At 45.7% G+C, this 26,627-nt stretch overlaps 1 protein-coding gene and 1 pseudogene across 1 annotated transcript; one reads left to right on the forward strand and one right to left on the reverse strand.

The window, feature by feature from the left end:
• The first annotated feature begins 515 nt into the window (after nucleotides 1-515).
• On the forward strand, nucleotides 516-19,060 carry LOC108874678 (apoptosis-stimulating of p53 protein 2-like; annotated as a pseudogene).
• Nucleotides 19,061-19,383: 323 nt separating this feature from the next.
• On the reverse strand, nucleotides 19,384-26,299 carry gtpbp2b (GTP binding protein 2b). Its single transcript, XM_018663176.2, has 12 exons — nucleotides 25,910-26,299; nucleotides 24,966-24,992; nucleotides 24,687-24,871; nucleotides 24,451-24,562; nucleotides 24,128-24,325; nucleotides 23,860-24,034; nucleotides 23,429-23,648; nucleotides 23,201-23,336; nucleotides 22,668-22,726; nucleotides 21,933-22,104; nucleotides 21,314-21,478; nucleotides 19,384-21,228 (listed from the first exon to the last, which is right to left on the reverse strand). Exons 1-12 carry the CDS (start codon nucleotides 26,174-26,176, stop codon nucleotides 21,028-21,030), a joined length of 1,917 nt encoding a protein of 638 aa, XP_018518692.1. The 5' UTR covers nucleotides 26,177-26,299; the 3' UTR covers nucleotides 19,384-21,027.
• Between the last annotated feature and the right edge of the window lie 328 nt (nucleotides 26,300-26,627).

Raw genomic sequence — 26,627 nt, forward strand, 5'->3', positions numbered from 1 at the left:
TAATTATCACTATTATCATTACTACTGCTGTATTACTGGCATCACCTTATGTTTTATATGGAACCTGTATTATGCTATGTTCTTCTCTCACTACACCCCCCCCCCACCCCTTCTTAACCCAACCGGTCGAGGCAGATGGCCGCCCACCCTGAGTCCGGTTCTGCTCGAGGTTTCTGCCTCTTAAAGGAAGTTTTTCCTTGCCACTGTCTCCTAGTGCTGCTCATGGTGGATCTGTTGGGTCTCTCTCTGTAAATACCTATTTTAAAGAGTCTAGACCTGCTCTATATGAAAGTGCCTTGAGATGACTTTTGTTGTGATTCGGCGCTATATAGATGAATTGAATTTTAGGCGGTTAAATATACCTCATAATTTTTTGTTAATTATATTTTGTATCGATGAAATGAATCTGCAGAATAACAACAGGCTGCAGCGTCAGATCAATGTGGTGGAGTAGATCTGTAGTCCCCCCCCCTCACTCACACACACACACACACACACACACACTCTCTCTCTCTCTCTCTCTCTCTCTCCTCTCTCTCTCTCTCTCTCTCTCTCTCTAACGTGACAAACGAGGAGGAGTTTATTCCCGTTGCCAGGAGATCCCGGTGAACAGCTTCATCAAGTTGGACAAATTCAAGCAGCAATATGGAGAAACCAGCCTTCAGAATAAAACAGTCTTTAAAAAAAGAGAGAAAGAAAACCGAAGTGAAGGCTACACAAACAAGTTCAGGACCAGGATCTAAACTGGATACGATAAAACCAACAACTTCATTAATCCCAAAGGAGATTTCTGTGCCAGACACAGCTCTCACAGCAGTAAAGAGGAAGTTAAATGTAAGTGAACAATATAAAATAAAATGAAATATAAAATGTATATCCAATATTATACATTGTACATTGGACTAAATTAGCATCTTGTTTTGTGTCAGTGTGATTATGAGTAGGTTGTTTATGAAGGAATAAAACAGAATAAAATCAACAGTAGAAACTCCCCAAATGTACTTTTCCTGATTTACTTTATCATTATTTAAAAACATTTATTTGCAGTTGACATTGATTTATTATTATTTATTATTTATTTATATTCATTTCTAAATCGTTTTATTTCGATGATAAATCCATAAAGATTAATTTACCGTTCTACACATGGTGCTTTTATTGTGAAAGGTCACACAGGAAGTTGCCGTGTCCTCGCTGCGGCTGGTGACAGGTCTCTGTTGATTGAATGGTCGTGAACCGGACCCGCTCTCAGTCAGTGAGACGGACCGTGGACGCGGAGCCGGATTAGAGCTCAGCAGGAGAGCTGCTCCAGCTCCGCCCGCAGCGCTTTGTCTCCGCTGCACCGCCCTCACCAGCTTCACCTCTGAAGGCTGGGTCCTGCGGCTTCATGCCGAGCGTCTGCTCCTCTTCTCTCCAGAGAAACGGACGGACAGAGAGGGAGAAGGCCCGCGGGTTCACCGCAACAGGTCGAGGAGGAGCCGGGACTGAAGAAATCTTCAGTAATCTGATGTGAATAAAGAGGAGGGAGGAGGCGGACAGAGGAGGAGCAGCGGGAGGAGCAGCAGGAGGAGGATGGTTTGACGGGTTGATGGTTTCAGCTGCAGTCTGGATGCGACAGAGCGGAGAGCTGCCAACATGATGCCGGTGAGTGTCCAACACTTCATGAATGAACTCAGTCTCTGTTATTATCCGCTCATGTTTACCTGCAGCTGGAACCACAGGAGCGGACTCCATCCTCAGGTGTTCGTACCTGTTTCCAAACAGACCGTCCTCACATTTAAACCATCTACCCTCCACTCATCAAGGTTCAGGTGAAATATTAGTGACAGAAGCGTCTTTAATGGATCAGGTGTCTTTATCGTGTTCTGATTCTGCTCTTCTAACGATCATCTGATCCCCAACTGAACCGAACTGAACCGAACTGCAGATCAGATTGTCGTTAATGGAACATGAATCTCTTCAGGGTTGGCTGATGGTTTTGTGTAGTCGTGTTGCTGTGATGCTTGTATCATGGACATGTTGTGTTTCCTGGTGTGTAGCACTGAGGTCACGTCCTGTTAGTTTGTATTCTGCAGCTGATTCCAGTACCTGGACAGAGAGTGATGCAGTCTGACTCCACTGGGCTTCTACACCTTTATTTCAGGTCATTACATCAACAGAAAATGGCTGAACAGATGAAACTGGGGGAGTTTGATTCAGGACATTTCCCTTCATACTGTTCTGTTTCTGCTGCTGTAACTGACTCATGAGGCTCAGTTAACACATTTGTTTATGGTTTTTGACTCTCTTCTACCTTCAGAGGTTCGGTCTACGCCTGCAGCTAACAATCCTCCTCATTACTGACGAACCTGGACGTGATTTTCTTCAATGAATCCATTTGACATTTAGTCTCTGGAAACATTCGCTGAGCTGAAGATGAGAATCAGAGAAGAGAGACGGTTTTCAGTTGAGTGTTTGTGACCTGCAGCAGTGAAACCAACAAATGTCACGACCACCTGCTCTGAGATCAGCTCCGTATATATCAGCACTAATAATAGAGCTCCACCACTGTACCATTGTCTTGATGCTGAATGGAGGAACTCTCCTGGTTCATGAGGAGAGAGTTGACCTTTTCGTCGGCTCTGATAAATCCTCTGTTTTACCGCCTCTGAACAGTTTGACATTTCAGGTCTGAGTCCTGGTGGATCAGAGCGAGGTCCTGGTTCGGACCTGGTCTGTCCTGTCTCTGATGATACTGAGGAATGGCATCGTTTTCTTTTTATAATCCTGCTCTGTGAGGGAAAATGGCTTCGCACTGGAATCAGAGATTTCATCTCAGGCCAGTGGAAGATTCTGGAGCTCATGAGGCATGTTACTGTGTGGTACTTTTACTCATGTAAAGTATCTGATTACTTCTTCTGCCACTGAAAGTCTCACAGTAACACAGACACACTAACAGATGGAGGCAGTGGTATTCCAGCAGCTCCTGGTTAAATCCCTGTTTTTGTCTAGTGGAGTCTGGTACTGATATATAGAGAAACTAAAAGGATCTTCCTCTTTAATAAGAAGCTCTGAGAGTAACAGAGGTTTAGTGGACGTGTTTGAATAGAAGCATTTGTGATTCGAGGAACTACAGCAGGATAAATCAGCAGAGGGTGGTTCAGGTGCAGGTGTGGTCAGGTGTTAAATAATAACAGAAACAGGAACACGATGAGGAGGAAGAGGAAGAAGTGAACTTCTCCTCCCGGCATCAGTGTTGACAGATGTTATTGTTGTTGTTATTCAGACAGTGAACTCTGCCTCCCTCATATTGATCTCCACACAGTGCCAGGGTTTTAGGGCAGAATTTAAACTGAAGGATTTGGTTCAGATCTGAGTGTGTGAGACCTCCTCCTCCTCCTCCTCCTCTCCTCCTCTGTGAAATGATCCCTACATGTTTCATTCAGGCTCCTTTAAAATGCAGCACACCCTGATCATTATACTACGTCCTCATCATCTTCCAGGCAGGGCTCAGCGGAGCTCGCCTGTGCTGCTTAGTAACTGTTGCCACAGTGACCAGAAACACACACACACACACACACACACACACACACACACATGCTGTTCAAGGTCATATGGGAACTCTATTATTTTGTATTCCTGAGGCGAGGAGGAACTAAAGCAGGGAAGTTGTAACCTTCATGTTTGATGGTGACATTCACGTCTCAGTAAAAATCTGACACTTTGTTCCAGTGTTTAGACGGGACCGTCGTCACGGCGCCGCAACACAAAACTACAACGCTCGACACACACCAGCAAACACACCCGATCTCAAGGTGCTTTTCACACCTAAAGACAAAATCTGAGATCTGCTGCCATGTTTTTACCCCGACTGTCTGTTTGAAGCTCGGACGCTCACACCAGACGTAATTAGATCTTATATGAATAAATCACATTAGAGGTCACTGTGGGTCAGATTGCTGCAGATGTGACAGACAGTGTGTGGTGTACTGGAAGGCTGAGGAAAGAAAAGTACATTTACTTTAATAAGAAGAATCTGATGAACACTCGTTTCATGTCTCAGTCCTGTGTGTTTTAAAACTGTGGTGGTGTCTGCTACAGCTCACGATGAGATCTGCTCTGACCTGTCTGTTTGGTTCAGGTGAACTCAGGTGTGTTTGTCTGTTTGGTTCAGGTGAACTCAGGTGTGTTTGTCACCAACAAACTGCTGGAAAAATATCTGCACAGCCTCCGTGAGCTGAAGTTCATCCAAATAAAATCCTGTATCACCGCTGAGGCAGCTGATCCAGCTCAGCATAAAGAAGCTGTACATCCTGATACTTCAGGGTTCATCTCCTCTGATGCAGAAGCAGGTGAATAACAGGAGGCTTTGTGGGTCTTTGTGTTGTGCTGACGTGATGTGACTGCAGCCCTGCTCTGCTACAGTCAAACATGTTACTGCCAGTGGACATGACGATGAAAACCTGTCTGTAATCTCATGTGAAGTGGTCAAACTGCAGGGGACCTCTTGCTGACCCCTGATCAGCAGACTCTGATCAAACCAGATCAGACACTGAACAGGAGAGTTGAATCTGTTTGTAGAACCGTGTGAATGATCCTGACGCGTGTCTTTAACTGCTCCTGTGTTCAGAGACTTCCTGTGTGGATGTTGTTGACTGTGGTAGTATCCTGAACAGCAGGCGGGGGCTTAGAGCTGTGACTGTGTGTGTGTCGTTAATCCAATATTGGTGCGTCACGTGACGCTGTCGACCATATGGCTCCAGCCGTCCACGCCGCCTACAAAACATTTGGGATGTGACCTGCAGCGCGCCAGCTGCCAGCACGTCCGTCCCTGAGCAGAAACCGAACAGACTCCAGGACTGAATGAAAACATTCATCAGTCATTGCTCTGCTCGGCCCCGTCCACTCTCTGCTACCATGTGTCAACGTCTTCCTCCAAAAACCACTTTATCCTTTCAGATGTTATTAACACAGATTGTCACTCAGACACTCAGCAGTGTGTAGATTTAATTTCAAATGAAACTGAGTTCTGTTTGTCATTGTTCAAGCACAGTTGTATTTTCTGTGCAGGAACTTAACCTGAAAAATATTCTATAAATATAACAAAACCATGATTTCCATTGGAAACAGTCCAAAGACAGAAGAAGAGATGACAGATCTGAGCAGACATCACATAATAAACCAGCTGTGACACTGAGGCAACACAAAGAGCTTTCTGCTTTTAATTAGCTGAAACCTGCAGTACAACAATAATTAAACAGCAGTGGTTAACGAGAACAGAGGCTGATTAGTCGACTGATGAGTGACAGGATTAGGATTTGTCGTGTTGGAGGGTCATTGTTTTCAAGGAGATGTTGTGGCTGGGTCATTATTGGGGGGTCGGGGTTTTACGCAGCGTGATGCTGTGTTAATTCCTGGCTGGATTAAGAGCTGCAGCCTCAGGAGTTTAACGAGGCCTCGGCCTGTTGACAGACGGACCAGGACTCTCAGCTGCTCTTTGAGTTTTATTTCAGCCTCTGCATTTGTTATAGAAAAGAACTTGAACCAAAACTTAAAGGGTCACTCTGCTAATTTAGCACCAGACTTACAGAGAACAGGAAACAGAGTTTTAAAACACTGACGCAACACAGACCGAGAGTCCTCCATCTGAGTACGACAGATTTGATCAGACCTACACTAAGTGATAACACACTGCAGTAAAAATATAATACGAGAGAGAGATACAAAAACTACAGAAAATTGTTTTTAGTTTCCTTCATTCTATATGAAAAAAACCTTCCTTATTCTAAGACAAATCAGCATCACTACAACTGATACTCCAGGGAATTAAAATAAGATAAGATAATCCTTTAAGAATATTTGATACTGTGAGAACATCAACATGTTACCAACTTTTTCAGTGGGAAAATGTTTCAAATCAGATTAAAAAATCTCCACATTAAAAGTCATATTTTATGTTCAGACTTTATGAATAAAATCACGAAGAAATACAACAGTTAAATTCAGTTAAAGCAGGAAATGGACAAAGTGAAGCGCTGCAACTAATGATTATTGTCATTATCAATCAATCTGCAGATCATTTTCACCACTGATAAACCACTAAACCACCACTAAAATAGTCAGTTTCACAGTTTCTAAATGTCCTGCAGAAATATCTTGTTTCCTCTAACATTACTGTCACATTAGATGAAGAAAACTCAGCAGATTCTCACATTTCAGAAGCTGAAACTGAAGAATTGTGGACACTTTAGTTTGAAAATGATCAATCGATCAATATCAGTCAGTTTTCTGGTGATTGACTAATCGATTAATTGAGTTATTGTTTTGCCTTAATCAACAGAGCTCAGTCAGAATTCATCGGAGACGTCTTTTAATAGCAGGTGTCAACTGTGATTCACCTCCTCTCCTGGATACAAAGCCTCAGGTCAACAGGTCATGTGACACCTTGACAAGTACGACTGGGTATTTTTGGAGCCGGTTTGACACCGACTCCAGACCAGTCCTTCTCATCATAGCCCAGTTTCCTGAGTAGAAACTTGCAGCTCCAGTCTGCACTCAGGACATATTGAGGTCTATAACCAGCCCTCCTGACGACAGGAGGTCTCACTCCTCCTCCCTCTTGTCGTCCTGAGGGACAGACAGCCTCGCCTCCTCGGGCTGCGATTGGCTGCGGCCTTTCCTGGTCGACCTCGGATCGGTGACTGACGGCAGCGACCCACTTCCTGTGAGCGAACCTGAAGGAAGACAGCGGTGTTCCAGTTTTCCTTCAGAGCTGTATGTAGGACATGAGGCCGGCTGGACGGCTGCTTCTCACTGAGACTCATTCATCTCTGTCACTGAGTTTCAGCTTCATTTACAGCCTCTGTTCAGTTTAGTATTTTTAATGATGGAGAGAGAAACAGATTTCTTTATTACTTTGATCCCCTGTTGCCATGAACAGTGGTTATTTAAGCTGTAACAGTAGCAGAGAAATCTCCCACCAGACCAGTTAATGGACAGCAAAGCTAAACAATGCCCTTTCTGAATGAAGCACTTTTGTCTGTCTGCATTTAACCCAGAATCCCGTCTGATGTGTGACCTGGTGTTTAAAACCTGGCAGCAGAGAGCTCAGCCGGCTGTTAAAGCTCTCTGATTGTGACTCTGTGTACGAAGAGCAAACTCTCTCTGACAGATTCACATTTTATCTGCTTCATTCAAGTGAGAAATTTTACTTTCAGAAATGAAACACATCAGCTCCAGTTCATCTGTCTCTCAGGCAGTCGACTTGCTTCCACTTCCTAAAGAAGTTCAGTGAAGATCGTTGTCAAAATATGTATGTTAGAAATCACTGACCTGAAAGAATCAACACAGCAGAGACATTATGTTTTCAGGTTGTCCGTCTCAGTCTCGTCAACCGAATATCTCAGTAACACCTCGAGGGAATTTCTTCAGATTTGGAACAAACGTTCACTTGGATTCAAGGATGAACCGATAAGAATCTGGTGGTCAAAGGTCAAAGGTTGATGTGACCTCACCAAACACTTTTCTGGCCCATAACAGAGTGAGAGGTTCTGACCATATTTCCTGCAACTTGACTGGTTGGTGAAGGTCTGTAACCGTGAGGTGGTAATTCCAGTTTAGCCATGTCAGAGTCGTGGCTGTGTTGAGGACAGTGTTCGTTGATCCTCTGACTTTTCCTCTTGCAACACAAGGTCAGAGTTTTTACTTTTTTTACTTCTTCACACCAGAAATTATTTGAGCATCTAGTTTGCACACTTTACACCCCCGTCGATACACCTGCCTGACCAATCATGAATCAACCACATCTGTCAATCATGACCTCTCACCTGCTTTTTCTAGCATCAAATAACTAATTTGATCCCAAATGTATTAGAAAAATGAACGTACGTCAGCTCAGAGACAGAATGAGTCTGAATCCACGACAATAATCGTGTCAGTACAACATTTTATCTGTTTTCCACCACAGATTTTTCTGGGCATCCCAACGCCGTTTGTTCCTTGTTTTTATTTGCCCATGCATCAGAAGTGCCTGCTGTGTTTTCTTTTTTAGCTTTTCTCACTTGAGCTTCATTTCTCCGTCAGTAGCAGCCAATAAAATCTGCATGGAAATGAATCTGCAGCGAGACTCTGCTGCTCACGAAAACCCACCAGAAAGGTCATTTTGAAAACAGCAGAGCAGAACCAGACTGTCAGGCTAAAGGTTCAGATCCTCAGAGCTGTTCTACAATGAACTGTGGAAGGAGCTCGGCAGCCTGCAACGAGCCTTTGAGCAAGTCATCACTCATTATCATTACCACCTTCACAAGATAAATACAGGCTGGAAAACGCTGAGCGCTGCCTCCGTGCAGGTTGGCGGGCTGTGGGAGGCGAGCTGGCTCTGGGCCTGCCAGCAGATACCCTGCTGGAGTAACAGATGGCCCAATGCATCATGGGAGTTATGTCCACAAATATCTGTTATGGTGCTTAAATAGCACGGGAAGCTGCCATAAAGGTGAGGAAGGCAGGTTTTGTTTTGCTGGTTTACTTACCAGCACAATCTGTTAGAGAACACATGTGTTCTGCTTGTTTTAACAATTTAAAACATCCTGTTTGCTATGTTGCTGCCAAATGTTGAAATATTTAAAAGCATACTGTAGATTTTTCTGTCCTCTCTTTCAGTCAGGCATCAACATAAACTATTCCTTCACATGTCACACCTTCAAGTTGTCACTGGGTTTTGCTTCTGATTTCAGCCAAAAAAAACACACCAGCTGTTGAAATGTTAAATTTCTCCCAAACCTCACACCTCCGTCAGTTTCTAATTAAATGTGATGTGAGATATTGTTAGTTTCTCTTGTTGTTAACAAGGTTTCAGGGAGGAGGGGAGGTGTGGAGCTCATCCAGGTGGTAGAAATGCTGCAGCAGCCAGTTTGACTAAAACAGGGCGAGTGAACGAATGGATTACTGTAGGTCATGGTGTGTCTGCTCTGTGTCTGTAGATGTTCCTCACCGTGTACCTCAGCAACAATGACCAGCACTTCAGCGAGGTTCCCATCACGCCGGAGACGCTGTGTAGAGATGTGGTGGAGCTCTGCAAGGAGCCCGGTGAGGGTGACTGCTACCTGGCCGAGATGTGGAGAGGTTCAGGTGAGTTTCCAAAAACTGAGCTGTTATCTTGTGTAATTATATCATAATTTATTCATCAAGTTTCTTTATGTAAGAGCGTATGTTGTGTTTCCTGACCAAGAACGTGTGGTTGGAGAAGGGGAGCGGATGATGGAGGTGTTGCAGCGATGGGGGCAGCAGAGGGGGGAGGTCCGTTACCTCCTGCACCATCAGAGAGCTCCAGGACGAGAGTCAGGTAAGAAACACACCTGTGGCTGAAACATCTGTGCACCTCTGCAGACTGTTTAAATAAATATTTAAATAAAAGTGAACCCATCCAGTACTTCTATCACTTCATATCTGTAGAGATTTGGTAGAAAGCCACTTAATTTTTTGCAGACAGCTGCAAAACTTTGTGACATCTTATTTAGCTGAAGTCGTGGCTGAGAAACTGCAAAATAATCCTAATTAGTATTAAAAGTTCCCGTCAGGAGCAGATTGTTATTTAAAAGAACATGATAAAGTTGTAGGAACAGCAAAATGTGCAGAGACTGAAAAATGACTCTGGTTAAACTGTGGCTGATGTGAGAGTCAGATGACTGAGTATAAATACTTTAATGAAACTGCTGCCTTCAGCTGAGTATTAATCCAGTTGTTTGTGTGCGTGGTGCAGATCAACAGCAGGATCCTCTGTACAGTAACAGAGGAAGCCTCAGTGTGTAACTGTGTAAACTGTAATCAGCTTATGACTGAAGGGACTCGATTGTGCAGCTGCTGGACTTTTTTTTTGTGATTTGGTTTTCTGTCCTAAAAACAAGGAAATCCTCTCTGAGGTTTTCCTGAGCTGATCAACAGTCCAGGTCAGATTGTCTGTTCCATCAGATCGTTTTTAACCTTCATGATTTCCAAAATACTGTAAAACCACTGCAGAAAAAACATGACATTAAGGATAAGGATTTATTTTTACTGTCAACAAAACTGATGTGCAGAGCCAAACAACGTGTCAATGTGTCTCTGTTGGCGCCAAGCCCATTGGTTCCTACTGAAGATGTAAATCTTTAAAAACACAACATATAGATTAATTAAAAAAAAACAAAAAACATTGTAATTTCCTAAAACAGCTTCTAATTGTAGTTTTTATCAGACAAACAAGAGGATATCATGCTATTGTTGGGGACTATTTTCATCTGTGGACTAATCCACAACTGGTGCTCCGGGAATTAAGGTCAGAACCGAGTATGACACCCAGATTCCTGTGTGGCACTTTCCCAGAAACCAATAGTTCAACAGGGTGCAGGTCTTTAAGGGACAAACATAAGTATAGCGGTGTGTCATCAGCGTAAAGGCGTTTTCTACATTGGAGGCTGATGGGAATGTCATTAGTTTTGTAGGTTTTTGGTTATATCGGACAAATTAAAAATAACCCTGCTGGTGGTGATAAAGAAAAGGTCAGAGGATAAGGGTTGGACAACATCAATATCTGTACCAAAGTTTGCAATAATCCATCTATTCTTTGTTGAGGTATTTCAGTCCAGACCAGAGTGGTTGACTGACAGACTGACATTACCACCCACAGAGCCATGTCACTCGCTCAGCTTAAAATGTAAAATCAGCATGAGTGCTGACTGTGTGTTTGTGTCCAGGTGGATCCAGAGCTGCAGATCAGATGATGAAGAGGAACCAGGTGAAAGCTGTGGAGAGATGTCTGGAGAACGGGGTGAGAGACTTCTACTCAGAATCAGAAAGGACAGATATCAGCTTCTGATATGCGCCCTGCACAGAGATAGGACCAGGGTGTGTTTAACCTAGCTTAGCACAAAGTCTGGAAACAATGGGAAACTAGCCTAGCTAGCTCCATTGAAAGAGAAAAAATCTTCCTTCTGGTTTACATGTTGTATCTTTGTTGTATTATTGTCATTTGATAGATCCTCTGTCATCTGTGCTGTAATTTGAATATACAGGAAGTTGTGTGTTTGTTGGTGTGAGAGCTGCACTGTATGATGTTTATGACCATGTGAAGGTGAACTCTGTCTCTCTGTGTGTTGCAGGTCTCAGCTCCTCGTCTCGACATGACGCTGAGCGAGCTGCAGGATCTGGCAACCCGACAGCAGCAGCAGATCAACGCCCAGCAGCAGCTGCTGGCCTCCAAGGTTCAACTCACCTAAGACCTGAGTGCCTTGCTCTGCAGGCTACACCTTCACCTTCACGAAGCTGATTCAGATTCATCGACTGACTGACTGGGTGTGTTTTCTGGTTGCAGGAGCAGCGGCTGCGGTACCTGAAGCTGCAGGATCAGCGGCAGCAGCAGCAGCAGGAAGCGTCTGAACAGGAGCGTCTGCGGCAGCTCAGAGAGAACGCTCACAACCAGGAGGCCAAACTGCGACGGGTCCGGGCCCTTAGGGGCCAGGTGGAGCAGAAACGCCTCAGCAACAGTAAACTAGGTCTGTGTGGTGGAAGTGTGGGTGGACAGATAACAATTGTTTTAATCTGGTTCATTATTTTTAAACTATTAAATGTCTACTAATGTATTTCATTTCACAAAATGAAAGCCATAAAATCAGGAGAAATCCAAAAGTTACAATAAGAGACGTGCACTAATCAGCTGTAAAACTAAGGATTTCTGGGTAATGAAGTTGAGATTTTTTAAAACATTTCCTTCTGTTGTTACATCACTAACAGCAGGGTATATGCAGTGTGTATCAGTCCAGTCAGCAGTAACCATTCTATATCTGAGCAGATGGATGAAGACCGTCCATCAGATGTGAACCAGATCAGATTAAATTGGATCAGATAGCTGTGACCCTGACTCAGGCTCATCATTATGGAAATTACAGGATTTACATTAAGCTGCTTGTGTTTTCTGTATGTAACTGTGACTATTTCATCTTTTCTGATTCACATCTGCTCAGCTGCAGATGTGTGTTTGACCCAGAGCTCAGTGAACTTGTCGTCTTGTAGCCTCAGATTTCTAATCTCTTGATCAAGTATTTCATGATTTAAATCATTACTTTTCCCGTTTTAGACAAAGATAGAAATGACTCCTCAACAGTAAGTCATTTGGGATTAAGCTCTATTTTACTAGTCTTGCATTTTCCAACTAATTTCCTGGAAACTTTCCTCATAATTTACCAAAAAGTAGTTGGTATTTAGCTGTAAAATACGCCAATATTTTCAAGGAAGTCCTGCACAGTTTGGTATTTATTTTAAAAAACTAGTAAAATAAATTGTTACCTAATTTGATTTATTTTTTAAATGGGAAAGAAAGACAACATTCCTCATAATAAAGTGCCCAAAAAGTATTGTTTTGACTCAGGGAATATATGCCTGTATTCATGTGTTCATGTTTGTGTGTCAGTGGAAGAGATCGAGCAGATGACCAGTCTGTTCCAGCAGAAGCAGAGGGAGCTGCTGGTGGCTGTAGCTCGGGTGGAGGAGCTGAGCGACCAGCTGGAGGTGCTGAGGAGCAACAGGACTGGAGGCTCCGTTTCCTCCTCCTCTTCCTCACCACCACAACACCACCACCTCCACCGCTGAGCTGGAACGCCTCTATAAAGAGCTGCAGGTAACATCCACTTTCAACCACAGCTAATGCAAACATGTACTCACCTGTCATTAGGGTTACAAAGGGCCGGAAAATTTACAGTAAATTTCCAGAAACTTTTTTTGAACTTTCCATGGGACGTTTAGCAGGAGAACTTTGGAAATTAAAATTCATCACATTCAATCTTATACAAACAGAAATATAAACATGTTGTTTTGTCAGAGGCAGACCTACTGCAAACTAATACACATTTAAAAACGACATTTTCGACTTTGATTTATTCGTGAGTAGAACTTTTATTCATTTTTTCATTGAACAACAAAAAACATGAATGTTGAATAAAATAAACATATAAACATGCTGTTAGCTAGCTTACATTTAGCGTATCCAATTTACTGCTAGCTACTGTATAATCTTTAAACTCATCTCGTGAGGTGCAGATTCTTGTTATCAGCTGATCGGTGACCTTTAGAATTTATGTCCTCAGATGTATCTGTGGACACCACCACTGCTTCAAAAAAAACTAGCATCTACTGATAGCCCTCTTGTGAGGCGTTTACAGTACATCTGTAAATTGTAGTTACAGAAAAAAACCTTTCGATTCCACTTCCTCTGACCCGACACCTTCCTCCCTCCTGCAGCTGAGGAACAAACTGAACCAGGATCAGAGCACCAGACTGCAGCAGCAGAGAGACAGCCTGAACAAGAGGAACCTGGAAGTGGCAGCGATGGACCGACGGCTGGCCGAGCTCCGGCAGCGGCTCTGGAAGAAGAAGGCCGCCCTGCAGCAGAAGGAGAACCTGCCGGTGAGTCCACAGAGGCAAAAGAAGTCTGTCAGCAGATTCACATCTTAATGTGATAAAAACTAGCCTCTATCTGCAGACGTTATACTTAACACCAAACAAAAAGGATGCAGCAGTCAAACATGTCATTCCCTCCAGGTGGCTTCAGAAGGTGCTGCCCCTCAGCATGGCGTGGGCTCCAGAGTGGCGGCGGTGGGGCCGTACATCCAGTCGTCCTCCACAACAAGCTCTCAGGGGCCTCCGGTGCCGGCCCGCCAGGAGGTTCTGGTGAAGCCAGCGTACCCAGATGGCACCGCCACCCTGCCCATGCCTGATTCGTCCCTGAAGCCGCCTCCCAGACCCGTCAAACCAGCCTCAGGTATGCAAGTTTAGTTCATCTCAAACAACTCTCCGTCCTCTGAACAAGCTCTTAAAGTTTATTGAGTATAAATTTGTTGGCTCTTCACAGGTTTCAACACCTCAAAAATAACCAAACTCTCTGACTGGAGCAGCTCGTTTTCTGAATGCAGTGGAGGTTACAGCCACTCCTCCACCCTGCCTCGCATGTCCAGCCTCAGCTGCCGCAACTCAGGTCAGTTAGGACACGATTTCCACAGCATCTAAGTAGGAAGTGTTTGGGATTTGAGGCTTAGCTGCTAGAGAGCAGTGAACTTTCTGTCTGAGAGATGGAAAGTCTGCCAGTTGTGTTTACAGAATCAGAGTTGAGGATGTTGGTGTTACAGTGATGGTTTTCTCTCCTGTAGGTGGCGAGACCCTCACAGACCAGAAAGGCCTCTCTGGGTCTGACATCCCGCCCCCTGTCCCCTCACGGACCAGTCACACCACTGAAAACCTGCTCAGGGACAATCAGGTACCACTGAACTCTGACTTACTCCCTGCTATTATAAACATCATAAAGAGAGTCTGCAACTCTTTGTTACGTCAAAATTAAAGTTTTAATGGTTGAAATCAAGAGAAAGAACAACAGAATAGGTAGAATAATCACAATAAGAACCACGTTTGCTCGTTTGTGTTTCACTTGTAGGCTTCAGGTAAAGGTCTGCCCAAGATGGTGGCGCCACCTCCAATTCCCAGTAAGCCCAAACTGTTCTCCTCATCCGGCCCACCGACCTTCTCCAAGCCCCCCTACAGCACCGGGACCTTCCCCGGTAAGGTGCGGCCAGTTGGGGGCCACCCAAGGGCTCCAGGACTCCTCTCCTGCCACAGCAACACACTCCCTTTGCCCAACAAGCAGGAGAGTCCTCCGGCCGCTGCCGTCCGACCGTACACCCCTGACCTTACAGATGGCCCCCCTCCCGTGCTGCCGAAGCCTCAGACTGTGGCGGCTTCGTCCATCTACTCCATGTACACCCAGCAGCCCGTGCCAGGGAAGGGCTACCAGCCAGGCGGTCAGGGCACCCTGCCCCGCAGTCAACCCCGAGGTGATGCACTAATACAGCTACAGCTACCACATGACTTGACGTGTATGTTGTAAATCACAGGTGGAGGTTGCTGTTGGGAGATGTGGTGTTTCACTCCTCCTGATGTTGGTCTTTCTGCTGCCTCTGACGTTTCTGTCTCTGCTTCTTCACAGTGTACGGGAAACCGATCTTCCAGGCCAGCGGGGGGCAGCAGTCTGTCACCACAGACAACGCTGCCATGAATGCTGGGTCCTCAGTGTCCGACGGGAGTGAGGCTGACAGCAGCTGCCCGGGTAACAGCGAAGGTGTCGGTGGAGAGATGGCAGAGCGCGCCCCCCCTCGGCCGCTCAGCCCTACCAAGCTGCTCCCCTTCCTGTCCAACCCTCACAGGAACCCTAGCGACGCTGACCTGGAGGCCCTGCGCCGCCGGCTGCACCACGCCCCCCGGCCCCTGAAGAAACGCAGCTCCATCACGGAGCCCGAGGGCCCGGCTGGACCCAACATCCAGAAGCTGCTCTACCAGAAGACCACTCTGGCTGCCATGGAAACCATCCCCATGGAGACGGTTGGTCCAGCCGGGACGTACATTCAACCTGGGGTCCACGAGGATGGGGTGGGTGGTGCAGATACAACATCCAGGATCGATGACTTCAACCAGCTGCTCGCTGACAGCCCAGAGGACTGCCTGACCCCACCCCCCTGCCTCCTCGCTCGCCCATCCCTGACCCCACCTCCTGCCGCTCCCTGCCACCTCCTCTGGAGGACAAGGAGGAGGAGGAGGTGTGTCCATCTGCCTTAGTCCACCAGGACCACTTTCCAGACGAGTTCCCCCCTTACCCGCCTCCTCCGTACCCCAGCTGTGGGGAGACGGAGCAGGGAGACGACGCCCTTAACCTGCAGCCGCCAGAGGTCACAGGACAGGTCACAGTGCCGCCGGTCAGTGTTAGAACAGAACAACATATAATCAATTCTGACTGATACTTAAAGGGTCAGTTCACCTAAATGACACTCGCTCCCCTTGTTTTCTCTCAGGGTAAGAGGTCGATCCTCCGTAAAGCCGGCTCAGAGCGGATTGACCACAGCATGCGGGTCAAGTTCAACCCTCTGGCCCTGTTGCTGGACTCGTCTCTGGAGGGCGAGTACGACCTCGTCCAGAGGGTCATCTACGATGTGAGTTACCGGTCCATCTGGTTTTATTCTGTGGATCCATCAGGGAGAGAGTCGCTCCTGTCTGGTCTTAAACCTCAAGATACTACAAAGTTATTGGTTGTGTTTTGAGCTTTCAGTTAGCTTTCTAATTGAGGTTAATGTGACTATTTCATCTTAAAAGCTACTGAACGGTTCAGATCAGCAGCTTGACTCTTGATGTCTACGTGTCTGCAGGTGGACGACCCCAGTATGCCGAACGACGAGGGCATCACGGCGCTACACAACGCCGTCTGCGCCGGCCACACTGAGATCGTCAAGTTTCTGGTTCAGTTCGGCGTCAACGTCAATGCTGCCGACAGCGACGGCTGGTGAGTCTGAACCTGATCAACACGCTCCAGTCCTGCCAACATTTCCAGTAGATACAGAAGCTGTGGTAGCAGCTGGTAGGACCAGTTAATGATCGACGATCCAAGAGATGTGTTGGTTAAACACAACCTGTACAGGTGCCAACATTCTCATCCCCCTCATTTCAGGACTCCCCTTCACTGCGCCGCCTCCTGTAACAACGTTCAGGTCTGTAAGTTCCTGGTGGAGTCGGGGGCGGCCGTGTTCGCCACAACATACAGCGACATGCAGACAGCTGCTGACAAATGTGAGGAGATGGAGGACAGGTTACGCCCAGTGCTCCCAGTTCCTCTACGGTGAGAGAAAACACACACCGTGTTGAGCTTCAGGATCTTCATGGTTATGTAACATGTTGACAGAGAGCAGGACTAAAGGAAGCTGGGGTGGTCCTTGGTGGGGTTTCAGATCCTTCAGGAGGAGGTCCTTGAGGGAATCCAGAGAGACCAATAGGAGTTTGTGTTGGTTCTAAAGACTTTAAAGGGGTTCCAGGGGTGTTTAAAGAGGTTTAATTATTCTTTGAGTTTTGTGGACATCTAACAAGGTTCTACAGCAACTTAAGGAAGTTTTAGAGATGTTTTAGATGGAACCATGACAACTCAAGTTATATTTTGGGGTTTTAAATTTAAGCTCATTGGTTCCATGAGTGAAGAGAAGGACTTTCCAGAGGTTTTAGGAGCAGTGATCTTTAGGAGCGCTTGAGCAGATTTAAGGGATGTTATGATGTTTCAGTTGTCTATGATGACGTTACACAGTCAGCTCCAGAGGTCCTAAGGAGGTTTCAGGAGTTTCATGGATCTACCTTTGTCAAACTGTCACAGTTACATGTTATTGAGATGATCCAGTTTTTATATGGTTCCTTCTTTGTCTTTGTCTTGGCAGGCGTTCAGGAGAAGATGGGCGTGATGAACCGTGGTGTGGTGTACGCTCTGTGGGACTACGAGCCTCAGAGTGACGACGAGCTCGGCTTCATCGAGGGCGACTGCATGACGGTGCTGAGACGGGAGGACGAGGTGGAGACGGAGTGGTGGTGGGCAAGATGTGGCGACCGTGAGGGCTACATCCCCCGCAACCTGCTGGGGGTGAGTTTATCTTCTAACTGACAACTGAAGCTGTTGTTAGCTGATATGATGCTTTTGAATATTTACTATTTGTTTCTGGATTGAAGTCCTGCTCACAGCAGCCTGTACAACATCCAAAAACTCAGTTCCTCAGGAAATGCTTTAGAAACTGGCCGTAAAATAAAGTGCTGCTGCAGCAGTCTTCATGTATATATCAAAGGATCCTGCTCATGAAACTCCTCAGGGAATTGAACCGTCGACCCTGCTAGTGTCAGCCGGCTGTTGCTCCAGTTGTCCCTAAATCTCATCTCTTTTAATCAGGTCTAAAAGCAGCTCTGAGAATCTCGTTACTCAACGGTCTTATGTAAGAAGTTTCAGTATTTAATGTTATCTTGATGATGTTTCAGCGAGAAACTCTTTCCTCTTTTTATGTCCCAGCTGTATCTGAGGATCAAGCAGCGGCAGAGGAGCCTGGCTTAACCCCGCGGCTGATGAATCCTTCAAAAGACCAAAACGTTCCTGCGAGGGAGGAGGAGCAGCAAACGAATAAACCTCTGGACACGTTCAGCAGCGACACGTCAGAGGTTGTTGTTGTTTAAAAAGAGAGACAGACGTTCTCTGAACTGGACCTCTGTTTTCACCCTCAGCACAATGAATGTGAAGCGTTGGACAGAAGAAGAAACAATAGCTGATCTGAACAGATAAGTAGCAACATTTATTGGCAGATGTTCAGTTTTAGCTGATGAATCATATCAGTGATTTCTCCTCCAACAGAAACGCCCCCAGAGCCTCACAAACAAATATCAAATGCTTTTGTGTTCATCTTCTTTTTAAGATTTTATTTTCATTTTACTGAACAAGACAAGAAACATGGGGAAAGAAATATGTCCCAGAGGCTGGAACTGAACCTGCAACATCAAGACCAAGATCTTTTCTTTTCAGTATTTAAAGGTAAAAATATCGGAAACTACAAACAAAACATTTCAGTTAAGCAGGTGTTTAACCACATTTGATAATGCTTGTAATGCACAGGAGTAAGTACTGGGGCTGCAGAAGTCCCAAAAACTATTGTTTTGTGTGCATAAGCATCAAATGCAACTTATAGTAGTAATGTGAACAATGAACAAGAACTTGTTCAAACGCAGTCGTAATTTGTGCAGGCAGCTTGTGTCTTCAGAGGCTCCTCAGTTCAGAGTCATTTTATTGACTTATTTATTTTAATAAATCGTCCCCAGTTGTTTTTGTTTTGCAGGTTTGATCCAGCTCAGGGCCTCAGACGGTCTCAGCCCAAAGGTTACTGATACAGTTTTTTATATTTATGTCATTAATGTCCCCAAACCAAAACAGGATGTCTGTGATGAGGAAAAGCACTTGTTTTGAATGAGTATGAACATTTTTTTCCTGTTGTTATAAAAGTTCTTTTATTTATTTAAGTCTCTGCTCTGGTACGGCAGTTTGTTTTTTTTAAAGATTAACAACTAAAGTCATTTGATTTTGTTTATTTTTCCTTCTAGTCAGCAGATGTATGGTGCATATTGACAATTTCAATTCTGAAATCAGCCTGTCCTCGTCACTGATGTTCTTTATGTTCTTAAAATACTGGTAGATTATTTTCCAAAATAAAAGTCTGATCAGCTTTAATCATCTGCTCTAAATCAAACATTGCGAGCTGTTTTTTTTTTTTTTTGGTTTGTTTTTTTTGCTTTTTTTTAAACTTTCAATGGAGCTAGGCTAGCAGTTTCCCTCCACTTCCAGTCTTTGTGCTAAGCAAAGCTAACACTCTGCACTCGACAGACAGAGATGAATCTGATGTCCATCTTCATGTCTGATTCTGGGGAAAATAGAGAAGGAAAAATAAGATTTTCCTAAATAAAATAAAAGATATTTCATGCCTTCTCCTCGTTCCACCTGAACATCCTGCAAAAAGAGGAACAGCTAAAAATCAGAGACAAGATATTCCAGAGTTGTTTTCACTGTGATGGTTTATTTATCAGCTAGAGGACGGTCAGGAGAAAACAAAGTGATAAATCCACTCTTCAGTGTTTAAATGTTCAGCTGTAGCGTCTGTGTGAGGTCAAGTTCAACTTTGACCTCTGGGCACAGCGTCCATGTCGTCCTGCAGAATCAGCTGACGTAGCTCTCCGACACACACATGCAGAATCAGAAGAAAAAGTGCAAAGTCGACGGCAACTCCATTTGAACAGTAAGCAACTTCAGATGCTACACAGGATCCATGGAAAGTACATTCGATATTTAGGTTTACATTTGCACAGAACCTCAGAAAAATAACATTTAAAAACTGCTTCAACACTTCACTGGATACAGATTTCATATCTTAAAGAGAAGATTCGAGTTTTTCTGCCAGTCAAAGAGCATGCAGGTTATGCTGAGCTGCAAAAAGCTGCCGGGTACACAACGTTTTATATCGTCACTAAACATGAACAGTCAGAACAAACTGGAAACCAAGATGCAGGTGTTTCAGTCAGTCGTGTGTAAATGACACTGAAAAGACGCCGTGAATCTCAACAATCTGAACATAAGGCTGTAAAATGTAGAAAAGCTCCATTAGAACACATTTACATAATGAGACATGTTTCTGATGCTTCCTCCAAAACTGGTTAATATCTGTCAAAGTTTCAGTTAAAGGAGAAACTGAATGGAAAAAGGGGAAAATAGGAACTTGTTTCTGTTTGTGCTGAGTCTGCAGATGATCCAGAGCCGACAGCAGGGAATCAAAGTTAGGATTAAAACGGAATAAAGTGCAAAAAAGGACAGAGCATCATAATACGACGAGCTGCTGGGTTTTTCAGATTGAGGTATAAAAATGTATCACTGTACTTTAAATCAATCTAAACTGTTGAGTCGAACTCTGGACGCGTTCGTTAAACTTCTGCACACAAATCAGTAATTTCTGATCTCTAATTAATAAGTTAGTTAACATGTGATCGAAGATTAAATTAGTGGAGAAACGTCTCTGTAGCATCGACTGCTTCCTCCACCATGGACTCTAGAGTCCAGTTTCTTGCAGACTGCTAACGACGTGATGTCAGATTTTGCCAAAGTCAAAGGGAAAATTAAAAATGGGGATTAATTTCTCCTCCATTGAACTCCTCATGAATCCACCTCAGAGTGCTGAGAAGGACGACGGCCTCCCTCGTCACATGCTGAGTGGCAGCAGCAGAGCACAGAAGTCAGCAGAGCACCGGGGTTACGTCTCCTCTCCTCGTCTGAAGACGTTCCTCAAATCCTCCCCAAAAATAATCCCGCTGCCGTCTCATGACAGCCGCTGAGGAAAAGGAGCCTCTTACATCAATCTGTGGCACAACATCAGATTAACTGTCCAGGCTTAAGTCCACTGAGGTCCGCCAGCTTTAACTCAAGACACAAGGCCTGCTGGGAGGAAGATGATGATGATGACGGACTGCGTGACATCGCAGCAGGAGCGAATGAGGACATAACTATAGATCCAGGGCAGGAGGATTAATACGCCGACATGTGGTGGGAGAATAAACCCGATCAGAGGAGCGTTGGTGACGTCTGACCGGTCAAAGTTCTCACGGAGCTCGACATCTGTCCATCGTGCAGCTGCGAGGATGGAGGACGAGTGTTTAATGCTCCTGCAGGTTCTGGTCGTGGTTCTGGTTCTGGTTCTGGTCGTGGTTCTGGAAGGGGGGCAGGAGGCGGGTGACGTGGCCGATGCCCTTGGTGACGCCCTCCCTGAACAGCAGCTTGGCGCCCAGCCGCAGGTACTCGGGGTGTTTGATGAAGCGGAAACGGACCACGGCTCTCTCGCCCGTACGCAGCTCGTCCTGCAGAGAGGAAGTGACATCATGTAGTGACACACGAGACGGAGAACCAATCACATCGCTTTCTGTGACCCACAAACAAACCGACCTTTCCGTGAAGGCACTCCACGGTGGCCGTCTGCCGCACGTTGCCGACGTGCACGGTGACCTGTGACCCCCGGCGGAAGGTCTTGGCGTGGAAGAGCAGGACGATGGCGGCTTCAAACTGACAGCAGATAGTCGGGTTCATCTTGGGACTGACCATCACCATGCCCTGCAACGACCAATCACACGTCACTGTCACCACACGCTGACATCAGCTGAGTGTTCACACTGCAGGTCAGGTTCTCCGTGTTTGGAGAAAACGATTCAGCAGCTCCTGAATCAGATTCATCACAAGATTCATGCAGATTATCGTTTAATGATTTGACCACAAAACGAAAAGTCTAAAGTCGCAGCACCTGGTGAGGATCTAATGTTCCTGACATCGACACTGGTCAATGAAAGGTCAGAGACAATGTTAACGTTAGTTAAAGGAGCAGTGTGAAACACAAACATTAGACCGACCAGAAACACATCAGGGAGTGACTGTGTAGGATGGATTTAGTGCCATCCAGTGGTGAGTTTGCAGACTGCAGCTGAATATGCCGCTCTGTTTTCATTATTTAGACTTTAAAACTTGGAATTATCTCCTATGTCCACAGTCTTTAAGCTACGTGACCTCTGACCTTGCGCAGCAGCGAGCGGTCAAAGTTTCCCAGAGCCAGCGTGGCGGCCTGTCCGGCTCTCAGCACCCTGCAGGCCGAGCGGTTCCTCTGGATGCTGCCCACCTTCAGACGCAGGAAACGGCCCTCGTCTGTCGGACCGACCACCAGCCGCTCGCCCTCCCTACACACTCCGCTGAGGACACACACAGCCAGCGTTACTGCTGCAAAGCATCGTGGGTCATCATTTATTAACATCTTGTTACACAGACTTTAGTCTGGAAAAAGATCAACTCAAAGTGTCTCCCTGCAAATACTGGATCAACGTTTTCTGACCAAGAGACACCTGAACACATCAGCAGTGGATATAACCTGTATCTGTATCTATCACCACCTCCAGCAAACAATCAAGCTGAAGGAAACATGGTCACCACTTCTCCTGATCCTGAATAACAGAGAGAAAAAGACTGACGGCTGTTACACCAAAAAACGATCTGATGATTTTATGAGATGCTGTCAGAATCTCCAGAATAAAAATATGATTTGACATCTTCTTATATTATTTAAATCCTTATTGTCCGTCACTGAGCAAGAAAATGAAATGTTAAAAAATAATAAAAAGTGCTCATATTCACACTTGAACTGCAGCTTTTATCACTGTTATTATCTTCGATTAAATCCTGACAGGACGTGGTTCACCACTCCTACACTGCTGTATAATACGATGTGTGAAATGAGCTCAGGTCGGTGCGGTCTCACCTGTACAGAGTTCCTCCGACCACGGTCCCAACATCAGGAACTGAGTAAATCTCATCCACCTGTGAACAAACACAGAGATGAAGGGATCTTCTGTCCGCTCACGTCAGCATCTTCCTCTAAATCTCTATCAAAGTCACTTCAACGTTTTATTCCAGAGACTCTGATTTAACTGTTGATGTTTTATTATCATCAGTCAGAAGAATTTCTACTTCAGAATCACTGCATTAGAACAGAGCTGTTTCATTAGAGGTTGTCATTATATTCAGCCACAGATCACAGCATCATGGAGCCACAGACACGAGTCAGTTTGGATTTTTCCAGGAGTTTCCAGGACATTTTCAAAGACCCACCACACACGTCATAAACTGTAAATAAAATGACGACGTCTCAGAGTCTTCAGAGTGTTACAGAACTCAACAACACAGGATGAGTTTGTGTCTTCTTCAAGGCCGCTCAGTGTTTTCCAGAACTTATTATGCCTTATTTTTTTATTCCAGTGTGTGTGTGTGTGTGGTGTGTGTGTGTGTGTGTACCTGGAACTCAGTGAGCTGCTGCATCAGCTCCTCCTGCTCTTTGCTGTTGCTCAGCGGAGGGAGGATGTTCAGGAAAACCTTGAGCAGGTCCAGACTCTCTCCAGACACAGTGGACAGGGTGAAGATGGGTGTGATGCTGCGCACACACACACACACACACAGTAGTATCAGTAATATCAGTAGTATCAGTAGTATCAGTAGTAGTAGTATTAGCAGTATTTTTCTCACCATGACGACTGGGTGAACTGCTGGGCGGCGGTGACGGCGTCGTCCGGGTTCGACACCACCATGGGGACCTTGTTGCAGCCCGGCTGCTTCAGGACTCGCTCCAGCTGTCGGACGGTTCGCTCCACGGTGCCGCGGGAGCACAGGTCCACTTTACTGACCACAATGAAGATGGGAACCTTCAGCGCCATGGCCAGGCCCAGGTGCTCCCGGGTGGTCCCGGCTGGACGGAGGAGAGGAGGAACACGGAGAAGACAGAACATTCAGTTCAATAAACCAGCTCCTCCATCGCTGAGCTCGTCTTAAAACTGTTCACTTCTGACCTCTAGTGGTGGTTTTTAGGTACTGTTTTTAATTTCTCCTCCAGCACTGGAAGCAGAGGAGAACATACTAAATACACTACAGGTCTGATGTTGCTGCTCCCTGCTGCTCACCGATGCCGGTGTTGGCGCTCACCACCAGCATGGCGAAGTCGGGGCAGTAGCTGGTGAGGCCGAAGATGGTGGTCTTCAGGTACTTGTGGTGTCCGGCCAGGTCGATGAAGGTGATCATCTTGGAGGAGCTCTCGCAGATCTCCTCGGCTGTCCGAGACTCGCTGTAGTTCACGACCTGCACGACCGAACGGGGTGGTGATGAGCAAAGTGCGAGCAGAGGTTTTTTTTACTTCAGTATCGGTTCATTAAAACGAGTCGGAGCGATCACCTCTCCTTTGCTGTTGAAGCCCAGGATCTCGAAGCTGATGCTGGAGGTGCGTCCGGTCTGGATCTCGTGCAGGTGTCTGAAGAGGTTGAGTCGAGCCCGGCCTCGCCCGTTGTCCAGCTCGCCCTGCGTCAGGACGCCCAGCAGGGTCGACTTCCCCGAGTCCACGTTCCCCAGCACTGCTACCCGCAGGTCCAGGAACTGTCCCGGTCCAAAACAGCACGACGGAGGAGAAGCATCGTGTGTTCATATTTGATTAAAAATAACAACTAAGACGTCTCTTTCATCAGGATCAACAGGGACGAACGTGGAGGACAGAATCTCACCTGCTGATCATCAGGAACCTTTCGAACGAGGACTTCTGCGATTTTCCGAGTGTTTCTGTCTAAGTCGTAGTCCACCTCCCTCTCTCGGAGCAGAGTGATGTCCGCCCCGACTCTGAGGAGGGAAACAAAACCTGATCAGAAAAATGAAAACACAGCCTGACATTTGTTTTTATCATTAATGACCATTTACACTTCCAGATAAGCTGAAAGTTCTTTGGATGTATGAGGTGACCTACTTCTCTGCCATCCTCTTTAAGGTCTTGAGCGAGGCCTTCATGTCGGCCTCGGTCAGGCCAACCAGCAGGCCGTTGTCCTCCACTCCGATCTGGTAGACGGCCTCGCCGCGACCCTCCTGCAGACGCCACTTCAGCTGCGTGGCCAGATGCTCGAAGCGATACTGAGTGGGGTTTACCAGCTTCAGCTGCGACGACAGCAGAGACGTGACAATGGAGCAGGTAAATATCCACTGAGTGCACTGTTTAGTTTAGTAATAAGATATAAAATAAGTCTGTTACCTTATATTCAATGTTTCCTTCTTCAGCCTGGAAACAGACAGAGAACAGTTAACACCAAACGAATGTAAAAGATTGACTGAAAGCCAGACCTGATCACCTGACAGCAGTGCTGGACCTCACTAACTAATGTGTCTGACTGGGATCAGGATGTTACAGCAGCAGATGTTCAGATGTCTAAATACACAACTTTACTTCCTTGTTAAAGTTGTAAAATATTTTCTCTGTGCCTAAAAAAACATCTGGGAAATAAAACCATTTTACACAGAGGCAGATAAAAACATCAGTATGTGACTTTTATCTTCTAAATGTCCAAGCTGTCCTGTGTTTATGTTGTATCTTATTAACAGAGCAGGTGGATGCATACCACACCCCCTCACATCCACCTTGTCTTTCATTAGCTCCTCTTGCAATTTAAGGTTTATTTTGATAGATTAAACATTAATTAGCATATGATGCTTTTCCTAAATCAACTGGATTGTATACAATTAATTCACCTGGCCTCACCACTTATTACATTATAATAATATCTGTTTAAACAACTTCAAATGTTGAAACTATTCCAAAAGTTGGAAGCTAAACATAGTAAACCAAACACTGGTGTTGTTACAACATATGCCGAATTATTAATTGGTCATCATCGTTTCAGAAACGATGTGAGTCAACCTCTTTGGCCTCTGAACATTAAACATTTAGACAAAAACATTTTAAACTGTCAGATATTTGAGTGCAGTTTGGTGTGACGTTTTCTCCAGGCGACAAAGCAGCAGATGCCTCCTCTATAAGAGTTTCTACGCCATGTTCTGGATATTTTATTACTGTGGTGTCATTTAAATGTAACAGCAATTAGCCTGCGGTTAGCTAGAGTTTACTGCAGCACCACTAGCTAGCTGCTAGTTTAGCGGCTGGACGTCCCGATAATCCCCAGGCTAAAGAGCGCTAGCTACCTCCGGTGGTAAATACGGTGGCGGCGTTTTGTTGTTCCGGTTGTTCTTTTTGCTCCTTCTTCTCCGGCCCCGTTTGCCTCTTCTCGTTCGCGACTTTTTCGACGTTTTCTTCCCGTTGTTACCGGAGCCGGAGCCCGGTCCGTGTCTGCCGTGTCCGGGCGACACTGCACCACTTTCGGACAAATCCACCATCGCTGATCTCAGGACGTCAGCCTGAAAACGGGAGATCACCGGGAGCAGCCTGAACTCACGGTAACGAAGGAGCATATAAAAACAACAACAACAACGCGGCTCTCCCTCCTAACATCACCTCTACACACACACACGGCCTGTCTGAGTGAAGAGCTGCGGCGGAGGATGCTCTCTCCTCAGCATCATCAACACTGTCAAGTCCGCTGCACTGTTTCACCTTCCGGCTTCCGGTTACGACTTTCAAAATATTTCACCAGCAGGTTTGCCAAACGGGAAACTGACTTGAACTTCAAAATAAAAGAACAGCAGCTGCCGAGAACCGCTTCATTTAATAAAAAATACATTTTAGTGAGCAGCAGATTGAAGCGATATATATCAGAGAAGAAGAAGAGGAAAGTTCAGATCCTCAAACCATCACCTGGCTGTTCTGTCGTCTGACTCCGCCCACGTGCACAGACACAGCCAATCGCAGTGTTCTACGTCATCTTATGTGGCCTGCAGTGAAGCCACAGGTATTTTAGACGGC

Source organism: Lates calcarifer, unplaced genomic scaffold (genome assembly GCF_001640805.2).
Source record: "Lates calcarifer isolate ASB-BC8 unplaced genomic scaffold, TLL_Latcal_v3 _unitig_5494_quiver_732, whole genome shotgun sequence".
Lineage (NCBI taxonomy): Eukaryota > Metazoa > Chordata > Actinopteri > Centropomidae > Lates > Lates calcarifer.